Genomic DNA, 15,101 nt, shown 5'->3' with positions numbered 1-15,101 from the left:
GCTGGCACAGAAGTTCAATGGCAGCTTGGCCTGTACCAGGAGCAGTGTGGCCAGCAGCAGCAGGGCTGTTATTGTGCCCTGCACTGGCACTGGGCAGGCCTCACCTGGAGCACTGTGTGCAGCTCTGGGCCCTCACTGCAAGAGAGAGATTGAGGGGTTGGAGCGGGGCCAGAGGAGAGCAACGAGACTGCAGAGGGGGCTGGAGGGGAAGGCTGCTGAGGAGAGGCTGAGGGAGCTGGGGGCATGCACCCTGGAGGAGAGGAGACTCAGGGGGGACCTCAGCACACTTTGCATCTACCTGAAGGGAAGCTGTAGTAAGGTGGGGGTCAGGCTCTGCTGCCAGGCAACCTGTGACAGAATGAGTGGGTATGGCCTGAAGCTGTGCCAGGGGAGGTTAGGTTGGATGTTAGGAAGCACTTCCTGATGGAAAGGGGAATTAGACACTGGGATGGGCTGCCCAGGTTGGTGGTGGAGTCACCATCCCTGGAGGTGTTGAAGGAGAGCTTGGCTGTGGCACTCAGTGCCATGGTCTGGTAGATGTGGTGATGTTAGGTGATAGTCTGGGCTGGGTGATCTCAGAGCTCTATTCCAGACACAGGAATTCTGCGCTTCTGTGACTATTCCATTAAAAACTGTCTGGCCTACATGACAGCAATCTCTTAAGGAATATATACCATCTCCCTGTTTTAAGCAGGGACTCAGCACTAGGCCTATCATCACCAATGTATCCCACAATTTTATCCCAAACATTCTGGATTGTAAAACACAGGAGATCACTGTTAACTAAACATAAGGGATTGACAGCACAGACCACCTTGAGCTCTGTGGCTGCTAACTGCACATTAGAACCACTGAGTGTATTCTTCTGGTGCATCACTTGAAGGCTCACAGGATGCCAGGGGTTGGAAGGGACCTCTGGAGATCTTTCACTCCAAGTCCCCTGTCACAGCAGGACCAAAGAAGCTAGCACAGGTCACATCCAGACAGGGCTGGAAGGGCTCCAGAGAAGGAGACTCCACAACCTCTCTGGGCAGCCTGTGCCAGGGCTCTGTCACCCTTACACTCAACAAGTTCTTCCTCATCTTGAAGTAGAACTTCCTGTGCTGCAGTTTCCATCCCTTGCCCCTTGTCCTGTGCCAGGGCACAGGTGAGCAGAGGCTGTCCCTGTGCCTTCCTTCCTGACACCCAGCTCTTGACAGGCATTGCTCAGATCCCCTCTCAGCCTTCTCCTCTGCAGACTAAGTAGCCCCAGGGCTCTCAGCCTTTTCTCCTCAGGCAGTGCTCCAATCCCTTCAGCATCCTTGTAGCCCTGCCTTGGACTCCTTTGAACTGGGGAGCCCAAAACTGAACACAACATTCCAGAAGAGGTCTCACCAGTGCAGAGTAGAGGTGGAGGAGTATCTCCCTGGAGTTGCTGGCCACACTCCTCTTACTGCCCTCCAGGACCCCATTGGCCTTCTTGGCCACCAGGACACATTGCTGTCCCATGCAGAACTTCCTGTCCACCAGCACCCTCAGCTCCTTCTGCACAGGACTGCTCTCCAGCACATCACCTCCCACCCTGTATTGGTGGAATTTGCTACTGCTTCCCAGGTGCAGGACTCCACATTGATCCCTGCTGAACTCCATTAGGTTACTTATCTGCTTTGAGGGTGTGCATCAGTCAATTTATAACATGGTATTTTGTCTCTCTGCTTAGGTCAGCATACATGGCAGGCACTGCACTGGTGTCTAAGTGACAAAAGATGGAAAACTGCTGCGTGCAGGACACAGGAACTGACAGTGCTGAGAGGAGAGTAATGACTGAAACAGGCAAAAGGAAAAGGAGGGTGGAAATGTCCCTGTGCAGGGTAACACAAGCCATTCAAACCAGGCTTCTTCCCACCTGTCCAGTAAGGGTGGCCTTCATTCCCTGACTTCCTAAGGTCTGTGTTTGAAGAGGTGTTTAGCAGCCACGGGCACAGGCTGGTGTTTGATCAGCCCTCACAGTGCAGCACCTGCCCCTCCTCACAGCTGTACTGAAGGCTTGATACTGGGAGGAAGCTGTTGGCAGACAGAGTGATTGGCATTGGAATGGGCTGCCCAGGGAGGTGGTGGAGTCAATGTCCCTGGAAGCATTCAAGCCAAGCCTGGCTGAGGCACTTAGTGCCATGGTCTGGTTGATTGGCCAGGGCTGGGTGCTAGGTTGGCCTGGATGAGCTTGGAGGTCTCTTCCAACCTTCCTGATTCTATGACTCTAAACCTATCACTGCCCATATTTTGTTTCTCTCTTCCTGCCTCTCCCCACACTTCATTTCCACGTGTCTAGTTTTAACCAAGTCATTAGAGAAGCTGCTCTTACAGCACAAGATCAGAACTGTCAGGGTTGGAAGGCACCTCAAGGATCATCTAGCTCCAATCCCCCTGCTGTAGGCAGGGAAATGGAAAAGGCATAGGCAAGGACACCTCACACTAGATCAGGTTGCTCAGAGCCACATCCAGCCTGGCCTTGAAAATTTCCAGGCAAGTTGAGAGAGCTACTTGGGGGAGCCCAGCACAGAGCCACAAAAATGGTTAAGGAAGTTGAAGATCTTCCTTATGAGGAAAGCCTGAGGGAGCTGGGGCTTGGAGAGGGGTGACCTCATATATGTTTATAAATATATAAGGGGTTAGTGCCAGGAGGCTGGAGCCAGGCTCTGCTGGGTGATATGCAGAGACAGGACAAGGGGCAATAGGTGCAAGTTGAGGTATAGGAGGTTCCATGTAAGCCAGAGGAAGAATTTCTTCCCTGTGAGGGTGACAGAGGCCTGGCATAGGCTGCCCAGAGAGGTTGTGGAGTCTCCATCTCTGGAGTCCTTCCAGCTCTGTCTGGATGTGTTCCTGTTTGACCTGCACTAGCTTCTCTGCTCCTGCTGTGGCAGGGGGGTTGGACTGGAAGATGTCCAGAGGTCCCTTCCAATCCCTAACATCCTTTGATCCGGTAAAACTGGCCTTAATAGTGGGCACCTTCTACCTCTGGTTTTGTAAAGGCCACCTGGGGAAGTAAATGAGCTTTTATATCTCAAATTGGTTCAAACAAACCTCAGCCCCATTTTGTTTTCATTTCTGACACTGGCACAGGTTGTCCACGGAGGTTGTGGAGCACAGAATCACCCAATCTGATCTTTGATCACACTGGGTGCTTCTGTGCTCCACAACCTCCCTGGTGCCATGGTCTAGCCTTGAGAATTGTGCTAAAGGGTTGGACTTGATGATCTGTGAGGTCTTTTCCAACCTTGTTGATACTGGGATACTGTGTTCAAGGCCAGGTTGGATGAGGCCTTCAGAGACCTGCTCTAGTGGGAGAAGTCCCTGACTATGGCAGGGGGTTGGAACTGGCTGAGCTTTGAGATCCCTTCCAACCTAAACCATTCTATGATTCAGGGCCTTGGGAAGAGCTTGGAAGAGCTGGATGGGTAAGACAGCCTTGAAAAATATCATAAAGACAGGCTGGGGACAGAGCGGCTGAGAGCAGCTAGGAAGAAAGGGACCTGGGGGTACTGATAGATAGTAGGCTGAAGATGAGGCAGCAGTGTGCCCAGGTGGGCAAGAGAGCCAGTGGCATCCTGGGCTGTATCAGGAACAGTGTGGCCAGTAGGATGAGGGAAGTTATTCTGCCCCTGTACTCAGAATTGCTCAGGCAACACCTTGAGCACTATGTCCAGCTCTGGGCTCCTCAATTCAGGAGAGATGTTGAGGTGCTGGAAGGTGTCCACAGGAGGGCATCAAGGCTGGGGAGGGGCCTGGAACACAAACCCTATGAGGAGAGGCTGAGGGAGCTGGGGGTGTGCTGCCTGCAGAAGAGGAGGCTCAGGGCAGAGCTCATTGCTGTCTACAACTATCTGAAGGGAGCTGGTAGCCAGGTGGGGTTGGGCTGTTCTGCAAGGCAAACAGCAAAAAGGGGACACAGTGTGACATAAAACTCTATTTCCCCGGCAATGGCTTACTAAAAATCATTCATGCAAACCCAAGGGCAAAAACCTCAGCCACATTCTATCAAAGCTGCTATGCTCCAGTCCCATTCACAACCTCAAGCAGTGTTAAAGGCTGGGGACAGAGTGGCTGAGAGCAGGCAGGCAGAGAGGGAGCTGGGGGTGCTGGGAGAGAGGAGCTGAAGAGGAGGCAGCAGTGTGCCCAGGTGGGCAGCAGAGCCAATGGCATCCTGGGCTGGCTGAGGAGCAGTGTGGGCAGCAGGACAAGGGAGGTTCTTCTGCCCCTGTGCTCAGCACTGCTCAGGCCACCCCTGCAGTGCTGTGTCCAGTTCTGGGCCACGCAATTGCAGAGAGCTGTTGAGGTGCTGGAAGGTGTCCAGAGCAGGGCAGCAAGGCTGGGGAGGGGCCTGGAGCAGAGCCCTGTGAGGAGAGGCTGAGGGAGCTGGGGGTGTGCAGCCTGCAGCAGAGGAGGCTCAGGGCAGAGCTCATTGCTGTCTGCAGCTCCCTGGCTGTAGCCAGGTGGGGTTGGGCTCTGCTGCCAGGCAAGCAGCAGCAGCCTCAACAATGTTGTACCAGGGGAGGTCTGTTCTGGATGTTAGGAGGAAGTTGCTGCCAGAGGAAGTGATTGGCATTGGAATGGGCTGCCCAGGGAGGTGGTGGAGTCACTGTCCCTAGAGATGTTCAACAGAAAACTGGATGAGGTGCTTCATGCCATGGTCTGGTTGCTTGGCCAGGGCTGGGTGCTAGGTTGGACTGGATGAGCTTGGAGGTCCTTTCCAACCTGCTTGATTCTATGGAAGCATCATGTGCCTTTACTCTCACACTAACATGGTTTTCACAGGTATTAATGACTTCAAAAATAGCTTGCTTTGATCCTGTAATACTGGCCTTAATAGTGGGCACCTTCTACCTCTGGTTTTGTAAAGGCCACCTGGGGAAGTAAATGAGCTTTTGATTTCTCAAATTGGTTCAACCAAACCTCAGCCCCATTTTGTTTTCATTTTTGACACTGGCACAGGTTGTCCAGGGAGGTTGTGGAGCACAGAATCACCCAATGTGATCAAAGATCACAATTGGGTGATTCTGTGATCAAAGATCACAACTGGGTGATTCTGTGATCAAAGATCACAACTGGGTGATTCTGTGCTCCACAGCCTCTCTGGAGGTGTTCAAGGCCAGCTTGGATGAGGCCTTGAGGGACCTGTTCTAGCGGGAGGTGTCCCTGCCTATAGCAGGTGGTTGGAACTGGCTGATCCTTGAGGTCCCTTCCAACCTAAACCATTCTATGATTCCACTGCAACCAGAGTACAACACACTAGTTTATGAATAACCAAATGTTTCAGCTGCCACTGAACCGATGTCAACTTGTTACACCTTAGCTGACATCAAGAACTTCAGCTGAAGGACACAAAACAAGCTGGATTTACTTTACAGAAGGTACCAGAAATACAAACCCATTTAAACTGCATTCTCTAGGAAGCTTAATGGTTTCATTAAAGTTTCCTCCACGGACCCATCCAAAGCTCTTAATTTGTTCATTGTTTAGACGAATTAGCTTCCCAGATAAACATCTTTAGAGACCAGTGCCTCCTCTATGCTTAGTAGGTTGCACTTTGTTTGAACTTAATTTCAAGGAGTTTAAAGCAAGAAATTAGTCATCAGCAGGGCAGCCAGGCTCATTCTTATCTAGAGGACAAATTAATGACCAAAACAAAAGTGCCCTCCTTGCCCAAGCAGACAATTTTGCTGTCTCATTATCATTTTGCTAAAACAATTTCAGTCTTCGTTTACAGGAAGGCATTTATGCTTCATCAGGAAAAGAAGGTCTGGGGAGGCAAATGGTACATACTGTTCTAAGCATACCAGGAACAGAGCACTGCATTCTTCCAGCTATCAGGCCAAAGCTGGATTGGCATACCACAGCTAAGCACTTCCTTTTGATCCAAGGGGAAAAAAAAAAACCAGCACCACAAAACCAATCATGAAACAAAAAGACAAATGCCAGAGGAAAAAAAAAACACCCAAAACAAAATAATCAGCACAAAAGGAAAAAAAAGAAACCCAAAAAAAAGCCCTCAGCCACAAAACAAACCCAAGAACATCACAACAACAAAACCAAGAAAACCAAACACACCGTTCTCTTAACTACAAGTAAACAGCAGCAGTTCAGCACTGAGATATAACAGGTGGATCAGATAATCATGTCATAAAACCACTCTGGTCCCCATCTCTTCACTTTGTCCTGTTCTTGGGGGTGCTGACATTTGGCATTAGGGCATCTCCTAACTGAGGCTTTTATACTTAGCTACTTATTAGACCAATTCCCCATGGCTACTGCATATTTGATCTCTGCAATAAGGTAGCAGTCTAGGCTAATTTCAGCATGTATTTCCCCTTTGGGACCTTCTAGATGGGAAACCTACTAACAGCCAAACTGCATTTTAGGTCTTCAGAACAGCACAGGCACCTTACAGAAAGAAAATGTCACCATCCTTTCCTAAAGCTACTTGTTTACTATCATTCACTGCCTGCAGCACTTAATTGCTCATCAGTACCGTGCACAAGTAGCCTATGCACACAAAAGCCTCTGCTGTTGCAATTTCTTGTCATGACAGCACATCTACCACCAAACCAGAAGGGCACCACCTACAACCCCAGTTCAAATTTCTATTAGTGAAAGTTAGCCAGCTCCTGAACAAGAAACTCAATTACAGTTTGCCTGGAGTGTGGAAATAAATTGCTTCCCAACCCCTTTTTGGCTCAGATATGAGTGGTATTCAAATGTATGCAAGCATTTCTGCAGCTCTTCAATCCATTTTAGCCACAGAAAATCAGTTTGCAGAGCCAAAGTGTATTTTAACTTCACCAGCCTACTCCACAGGTGGATAGGATAAGCCAAGCCTAAACGAACTGGCAAGGACTGAACTGCTAGTTGAGATTAGCTAAAAATACTGCCATGATGCAGAAACCTAAATAGAAACCTGCTCCATCTCCCTGGGCAGTATCAATTCTGCAGCCCCAACAGGTGTAAAAAATAATTCATCTTTGTCACTAAACTATATGAATATGCAAAAGGAGGAGGAGAGGTGACACAGAGAAGGGGCACTTTTCACATGAACGCTTCAGCGCCGCAAATCAGATTTAAAGGTGCCAGAGTCCAGTCCACAGCCATCAGTTTCCTCATCCAGAGATTCCCAACGTTTCTATAAATTCAGTACTCCAAAGCCTGCCCTGTATTTTACGTGCAAAATGCTGTAGCCATCCGAGGAATGCTTTGAAGCTCAGCCCACACCGAAAGACAAGCCTTTCCAGAAAACGTGGTTTTAAAGCAGGAAACTAATTAGATAGCGCTTGGGTACAAAGATCACATTTGTTTTGACTTAGTTCCTCGGATCGTTTGAATGCCAGTTCAGAGCACACACTCCGTGTGAGAAACAGGCATGTGACAAACTGCCTGCTCAGGCACTCAGTATCGATGAGCCATCACTTACAACTGCCTTCATTTAAGCCCCTTTGTACTGTAAATAGCAGGAAATGCAGCAACACCAGAAGATCCTCTAAGGACCGCTGAATAAATGTATTGGGAGTGATTTTTTTGTTTCCTCCCCTGGTGCCTATCGTTTGAGGTGCACAGACTCACCCGTGCACAGAAAACTGCTTGTGTCCTGCTTCTGCATCTGTCTTCTGGGTGGGAAAAGAGATGGGAATTCAAGGGCACTTTGGTTTTGTTTGTTGCATAAACAAATGCAGACGAAACAACTATTTCAGATGAACACAGAATCAAGCAGGTTGGAAGAGAGCTCCAAGCTCAGCCAGTCCAACCTAGCACCCAGCCCTGGCCAATCAACCAGACCATGGCACTAAGTGCCCCAGCCAGGCTTTGCTTCAACACCTCCAGGCACAGAGACTCCACCACCTCCCAGGGCAGCCCATTCCAACGCCAATCACTCTCTCTGACAACAACTTCCTAACAACATCCAGCCTAGACCTGCCCTGACACAACTTCACACTGTGTCCCCTTGTCCTGTTGCTGCTTGCCTGGCAGAAGAGACCAATTCCCACCTGGCTACAGGCTCCCTACAGGTAGTTGTAGACAGCAATGAGCTCTGCCCTGAGCCTCTTCTTCTGCAGGCTGCACACCCCCAGCTCCCTCAGCCTCTCCTCACAGGGCTGTGCTCCAAGCCCCTCACCAACTTCATCGACCTTCTCTGGACTCATTCCAGTATCTCAGCATCTCTCTTGAATTGAGAGATGCTCTAAACATCTAAGCAAGAACTGCTTCTTTTTTTTTCACTCCATCAGTCTTTGAGAAGTGCCAGTCTTCATCACCCTTCTCTGTACACGTTATTCCTAAACTAAATGGGTGGGAGCCTCCAGACAATAAAGATTTCTTAGCTTACCCACCAGCAAGTTTGAGCTGCGGCATCTGTAATTGATGGCCTTGTATACTCAGGTCTGTAGGCTGCAAGTTGGCCACAGCCTAAAATATCCACATGCAGGCAAAGAGGCAAATGCACTTACCCGGGAGATAGACAGAGGCATGTTGAAATCCTTGCCTCCTTGAAGTCGGAAACCCCAAGGAGCTGGCCCGACCAAAGACACGCTGTAGTTGCTCATTGCGTCTAGCGTTCGAGGATCAAATCCAAATGCCTGCAGAAGAGAATCAGAGTTTTAAACGACAAAAAAACCCCAAAGAGTGCTGCCTGCTATCCTTGAAAGTCTTCACTCCCTCTCTGTGTTCCCTTCCACAGCAAAAAAATCACCGCTCTGTCACTACTTGTCCTTTTATTGCCCACACAGCTTAGGAAGGAAAATAACTGGGGAATCGGTAACGCAGATTCCCAGGACTCCAAGAACTTCTGGTGCTGAAATGTTTGACAACTAGTTCTTGCTAATAAAGCACACTGGAGGGTGGGCAGACGAACCCAAACCAACCCAACCCACAAGCCAACAAACACCACGGATCATCTTTTAGAAGTTAGCATTCAGATGAGAGCGTGAATCCCTTAAATTCAAGCGGGGCACACTCATTCCTAGCAAAATTAACATCATCTGCAGCCCTGTCAGCAGCTCAACACTTGTTTCTGAACACATTATGTCTTGACAATGTCAAAACTTCCAAGTCAGACAGCAGAAAATGAGAGTCCCTGGGACTTCATATTGGTAGAACAATGCTTACAGACAAAACTGACATTAAAACCAACCCTCAAATGAAAGCTGTGAAATATCCACAGCCAGGACTCTGTGCTCAGGACCTAAAAGCCAAGAATTTCCTTTCCCCATACACGCGGGCAGCAAATTACCTTTAACAGGCAGTAAGAGGCACTTAATTACCGTTTAGCATCAAAGATAAGGGCGTCAGTTTCACCTCAGATAAGTCAGGTTAGAATGACATCTTAGGTAGTGGATGCCGTCTATTTTTGTACGGGTGAAGGCAGGCAGGAGCACACTAGGGTGGCCTGGTGTAAGACTAAACCGAGGCACAGCCAGATTCCATACTCATATAGGGACATTTAAGGTGGACCTTCAGGCAAGCAGAATCAAGTGGGCTGCAAACCCCACCGAGCTCTGCAGAGCCCGGGTTTTTCTTTTGCAGGGAGGCCATGGAATATTATTGAAGAGAGTGGATTCCTGCAAGCACAGCCCAGCCTCACCGACTATTTAGAGCTGAGCTGTTGCACAGTCCCTGCGGCTGCAGGGACATTTAGTGTCAGGCCCCAAGAGAGCTGTCAGTTAACACGTTTCTGGACTCAGAACTTCAGAGCTCCACTGCTGAGACTCCTTTCTAAAGCAAACAGCAAATTTTATTCACGCTGGCAGCCACTCAGGTAACAAGAACAGGGCTGCTGGCACTGGGCAGAACAAGATACATATTAGGAAGCAGAAGCCAGACCTGGATATCTGGGCAGTTCCCGACGCACCCCTGCCTGCTGGCATCCAGCCACCAGCAGCTCCGATCCCAGGCACTAACACAATTCACTCTTAAAAATCTCCACAAGCACCAAGTTACAGAGGGGGAAAAATAAACACCGCTGAGCTTTGCTGTGGCTAAAGAGGAAGAAAAGAGACAAAAAAAGCCTCCACCAGGTTCGAGCTAGGACTCTTTAACTCCCATCACTAAAAGCAAGAACCGTAAGCCATTTAATTCCTCCGGGCACCGAATCCCTTATAAAAGAGGATTTCAACCGGTCACGCATTTCTGCCCATGTAATACAAATTCTTTTTGTCTCCTCCGAATGAAAATCCACCCAAGTGACAGGTCACTGTAAATTAAAGAGACCGCAGAAAGGCAAAGTGCACCTAGTGACCAGCACACGTGGAGATCGTGGACACAGGCAGGAGGTTTTAAGAACCAGCTGGAACTAAAGCACTTAAGTAGTTAGCTGGGGTTTAACTGAGTTAACAGCTACTTGCAACAACAGAGCAGGTGGACTGGATGAGGCACTTAGTGCCTGGTCTAGTTGATTGGACAGGGCTGGGTGATAGGTTGGACTGGATGAGCTTGGAGGTCTCTTCCAAAATAGACTGGACAAGGCACTTAGTGCCATGGTCTAGCTGATTAGACAGGGCTGGGTGAGCTTGGAGGTCTCTTCCAACCTGGTTGATTCTAGGATTCTATATTTGAAAAGGTGCGGGTCTTTTTAATCTGTAGCAGCCACAAATAGAAGGGCAATAATTCCATGCTGAAATGCCGTGCCCCACAGCATCCCACCCCACCGACTCTGCCAGCTCTGCGTCTCTAGGCTTAGAGACACAGCAGGAACCAAAGGCAAGATAAAGGAGATCCTTTCAACGTTGAACTTCACTTTCTTCAGATACTCTAGTACAACGTCTAGGAGAAAATACCTCGGCCCACCAAGCCGGCTTCCTGCGGGGAGAAGCATTACGCAAACGAAGCGGCAAAGGGTAAAGTTGTGCAAGTTTCGTTTAGATGACCAAACGCTTGGTGGATCTGCTCCTGGAAGGGGGAATTTCAAATCCCGGGCAGACACGCTCAGCTTCAGCGCTGCCCGCCAGGGCGCAGAGCCGCCGGGGACGGAGAGTGAGAGGTGGCTGTGCTGGGGTAGGGGGCAGCGGCAGCATAAGCCCCCGTGCTCCTCGGCACTCTCTTTGCGCAGCTCCTCCACCGAAACCTCCGAAGCGCCCCGGAACCAGGAACTCCAGGCTTGCAGACCAGGCAGCCCCACAGAGCGCTGGGCCCGGGTCCTAAGGCGGCCCCCACAGCCCCGAGCCCCAAAGGCACCCCTGGCTGCCGCCCCACGGGCGCCGCAGAGCCTGGTGACCGAGCCCCCCCGCGCCCAGGCGGCCCCACGGACACGCCGAGCCCAGGGCACGGAACCCTCCTGCAGCAGGACAAGCAGCCAGGGGCACTCCGAGGCGCTGCCCCGCGGCCGGCAGCTGCCCGCCACGATCGCCGCTGCCGCCCGGGCAAGCGCCCGGGCCCAGTGCTGCCCACGGCCCCCGATCTGCCGCCCCTCGGCACACGACGCTCCGCAAGCCCCGCTCAAAAATTCGCATTCGAAAGGAAACGAACTCCAAGAAGCACCGCGAAGCTCCCAAAACTCTGTCCAACCTGCCGAACGCCTGCTCGCTCCCTCCCCTCTTTTGCTCCGACGCCGCGCCCGGGCCCGCCACTCACCCCGGCGGAGCGGCGCGGTGCAGGGCGCGGAGCGGCGAGGACAGCCCCAACTTGTCTGAGCGGCGGCGGCGGCTCCGGCTCCCCGCTCTAGTTTTCACTTCCGTCTCCCTTCGCTCCTCCCCTGCCCGGCCCGGCCCTGCCCAGCCCGGCGGCGGCACAGGACGGCCGTGAGCAGCGGAGCAGGGGTGGGAAAGGCGCAGCAGCACTGTTCCCGAGCGGCTCCGGCTTATTTTGTTGTTTTTTTTTTCCTTGGGGGGTTTCTTTTCCATTTTTTTTTTTTAATAGGGACATGCAGGCTTCCCTACCCTCCTCCCCCCCGCCTCCCCTTTGCTTTCCACACAAATAATTCAAGGCATACCGGTGGAGCGCAGGGGCTAGCGAGCAGGGGTTGCCCGGTCATAGAATCATAGAGTGAAGCAGGTTGGAAGAGAGCTCCAAGCTCAGCCAGCCCAACCTAGCACCCAGCCCTGGCCAAGCAACCAGACCATGGCACTAAGTGCCCCAGCCAGGCTTGGCTTCAACACCTCCAGGGACGGCGACTCCACCACCTCCCCGGGCAGCCCATTCCAGTGTCCAATGACTCTCTCAGGGAAGAACTTTCTCCTCACCTCCAGCCTAAATCTCCCCTGGCACAGCCTGAGGCTGTGTCCTCTTGTTCTGGTGCTGGCCACCTGAGAGAAGAGAGCAACCTCCTCCTGGCCACAACCTCCCCTCAGGTAGTTGTAGACAGCAATGAGGTCTGCCCTGAGCCTCCTCTTCTCCAGGCTAACCAATCCCAGCTCCCTCAGCCTCTCCTCGTAGGGCTGTGCTCAAGGCCTCTCCTCAGCCTCGTCGCCCTTCTCTGGACACGCTCAAGCATCTCAATGTCCCTCCTAAACTGGGGGGCCCAGAAGTGGACACAGCACTCAAGGTGTGGTCCAAGCAGTGCAGAGTACAGGGGCAGAATCCCCCTGCCAAAAGCAGGATCACCCAGGGGAGTCCACACAGGAATGCATCCATACACTTATCACTGTTCTTCACACAATTCACCTACAATCCGTAGGACATTCTAAATATGGAACACTTATTAGCAAATATTACTTTTAAAAGAGAAACACCAATAAAGAAACATTAAAGAAGGCTCAACATGCTAAAAGTCAAGACTCATGGAACGTTAGAGGTTGGAAAAGGTCTTCCAGAGATCATCCAGCCCAAGTGCCCTGCCAAGAGCACGACCACCCAGGACAGTCCAACAGGAATGTATCCAGGGGGGTCAGGAATTCAGCACTGGGAGGCTGATGGGGAGTGGGAGTGTAATGAGGTGTGGTGGAAGGTCCACGTTATGCCTAGAACACCTATCCATCACATGCCCTAAACACATGCCCCAAACACATGCCCAAATACCCATACTGGCCCCCCCTACCTGCTTCTTCTTCTCAGGTGGAAGATGTGGGAAAGCAGACAAAAGCTTTGGCACCTCTCAGTCTAGCACAGAGCCCACACTGGGCCTTGTTCTGCAGCTCTGGCACCTCTCAGTCTAGCACAGACCCCACACTGGGCCTTGTTTGCAGCTCTGGCACCTCTCAGTCTAGCACAGAGCCCACACTGGGCCTTGTTCTGCAGCTCTGGCACCTCTCAGTCTAGCACAGAGCCCACACTGGGCCTTGTTCTGCAGCTCTGGCACCTCTCAGTCCAGCACAGAGCCCACACTGGGCCTTGTTCTGCAGCTCTGGCACCTCTCAGTCTAGCACAGACCCCACACTGGGCCTTGTTCTGCAGCTCTGGCACCTCTCAGCCTAGCACAGAGCCCACACTGGGCCTTGTTTGGCAGCTCTGGCACCTCTCAGCCTAGCACAGACCCCACACTGGGCCTTGTTCTGCAGCTCTGGCACCTCTCAGTCTAGCACAGACCCCACACTGGGCCTTGTTTTGCAGCTCTGGCACCTCTCAGTCTAGCACAGACCCCACACTGGGCCTTGTTTTGCAGCTCTGGCACCTCTCAGCCTAGCACAGAGCCCACACTGGGCCTTGTTTTGCAGCTCTGGCACCTCTCAGTCCAGCACAGAGCCCACACTGGGCCTTGTTTTGCAGCTCTGGCACCTCTCAGCCTAGCACAGAGCCCACACTGGGCCTTGTTCTGCAGCTCTGGCACCTCTCAGCCTAGCACAGAGCCCACACTGGGCCTTGTTTTGCAGCTCTGGCACCTCTCAGTCCAGCACAGAGCCCACACTGGGCCTTGTTTTGCAGCTCTGGCACCTCTCAGTCTAGCACAGAGCCCACACTGGGCCTTGTTTTGCAGCTCTGGCACCTCTCAGCCTAGCACAGAGCCCACACTGGGCCTTGTTCTGCAGCTCTGGCACCTCTCAGTCTAGCACAGAGCCCACACTGGGCCTTGTTCTGCAGCTCTGGCACCTCTCAGTCTAGCACAGAGCCCACACTGGGCCTTGTTCTGCAGCTCTGGCACCTCTCAGTCTAGCACAGAGCCCACACTGGGCCTTGTTTTGCAGCTCTGGCACCTCTCAGTCTCTCACAGACCCCACACTGGGCCTTGTTTGCAGCTCTGGCACCTCTCAGCCTAGCACAGACCCCACACTGGGCCTTGTTTTGCAGCTCTGGCACCTCTCAGTCTAGCACAGAGCCCACACTGGGCCTTGTTTGGCAGCTCTGGCACCTCTCAGTCTAGCACAGAGCCCACACTGGGCCTTGTTTTGCAGCTCTGGCACCTCTCAGTCTAGCACAGAGCCCACACTGGGCCTTGTTCTGCAGCTCTGGCACCTCTCAGTCTAGCACAGAGCCCACACTGGGCCTTGTTTTGCAGCTCTGGCACCTCTCAGTCTAGCACAGAGCCCACACTGGGCCTTGTTCTGCAGCTCTGGCACCTCTCAGTCCAGCACAGACCCCACACTGGGCCTTGTTTTGCAGCTCTGGCACCTCTCAGCCTAGCACAGAGCCCACACTGGGCCTTGTTTGGCAGCTCTGGCACCTCTCAGTCTAGCACAGACCCCACACTGGGCCTTGTTCTGCAGCTCTGGCACCTCTCAGTCTAGCACAGAGCCCACACTGGGCCTTGTTTTGCAGCTCTGGCACCTCTCAGTCTAGCACAGACCCCACACTGGGCCTTGTTCTGCAGCTCTGGCACCTCTCAGTCTAGCACAGAGCCCACACTGGGCCTTGTTCTGCAGCTCTGGCACCTCTCAGCCTAGCACAGAGCCCACACTGGGCCTTGTTCTGCAGCTCTGGCACCTCTCAGTCTAGCACAGACCCCACACTGGGCCTTGTTTGCAGCTCTGGCACCTCTCAGTCTAGCACAGAGCCCACACTGGGCCTTGTTTTGCAGCTCTGGCACCTCTCAGTCTAGCACAGAGCCCACACTGGGCCTTGTTTGCAGCTCTGGCACCTCTCAGCCTAGCACAGACCCCACACTGGGCCTTGTTTTGCAGCTCTGGCACCTCTCAGCCTAGCACAGAGCCCACACTGGGCCTTGTTTTGCAGCTCTGGCACCTCTCAGCCTAGCACAGACCCCACACTGGGCC

General features: G+C 52.3%; 1 protein-coding gene across 10 annotated transcripts in view; it reads right to left on the bottom strand.

Moving 5' to 3' along the window:
- Positions 1 to 11,707, bottom strand: part of PDLIM5 (PDZ and LIM domain 5) — a 169,225-nt gene extending 157,518 nt beyond the window's left edge. For 3 of the 10 annotated variants that reach the window (XM_064148342.1, XM_064148344.1, XM_064148345.1), the window contains exons 1-2: positions 11,590 to 11,707; positions 8,472 to 8,600 (exon numbers count right to left, since the gene is read on the bottom strand). In XM_064148342.1, coding sequence (XP_064004412.1) covers positions 8,472 to 8,567 — 96 coding nt within the window. In that variant the 5' untranslated portion in view covers positions 8,568 to 8,600; positions 11,590 to 11,707. The remainder of the gene's footprint in view (positions 1 to 8,471; positions 8,601 to 11,589) is intronic. The other 7 variants (XM_064148348.1, XM_064148350.1, XM_064148349.1 and 4 more) reach the window with 5 other exon arrangements.
- Positions 11,708 to 15,101: the final 3,394 nt, after the last annotated feature.

Source organism: Pogoniulus pusillus, chromosome 9, assembly GCF_015220805.1.
Source record: "Pogoniulus pusillus isolate bPogPus1 chromosome 9, bPogPus1.pri, whole genome shotgun sequence".
Classification (NCBI taxonomy): Eukaryota; Metazoa; Chordata; class Aves; order Piciformes; family Lybiidae; genus Pogoniulus; species Pogoniulus pusillus.
This window is presented reverse-complemented; position numbering and strand designations above follow the sequence as displayed.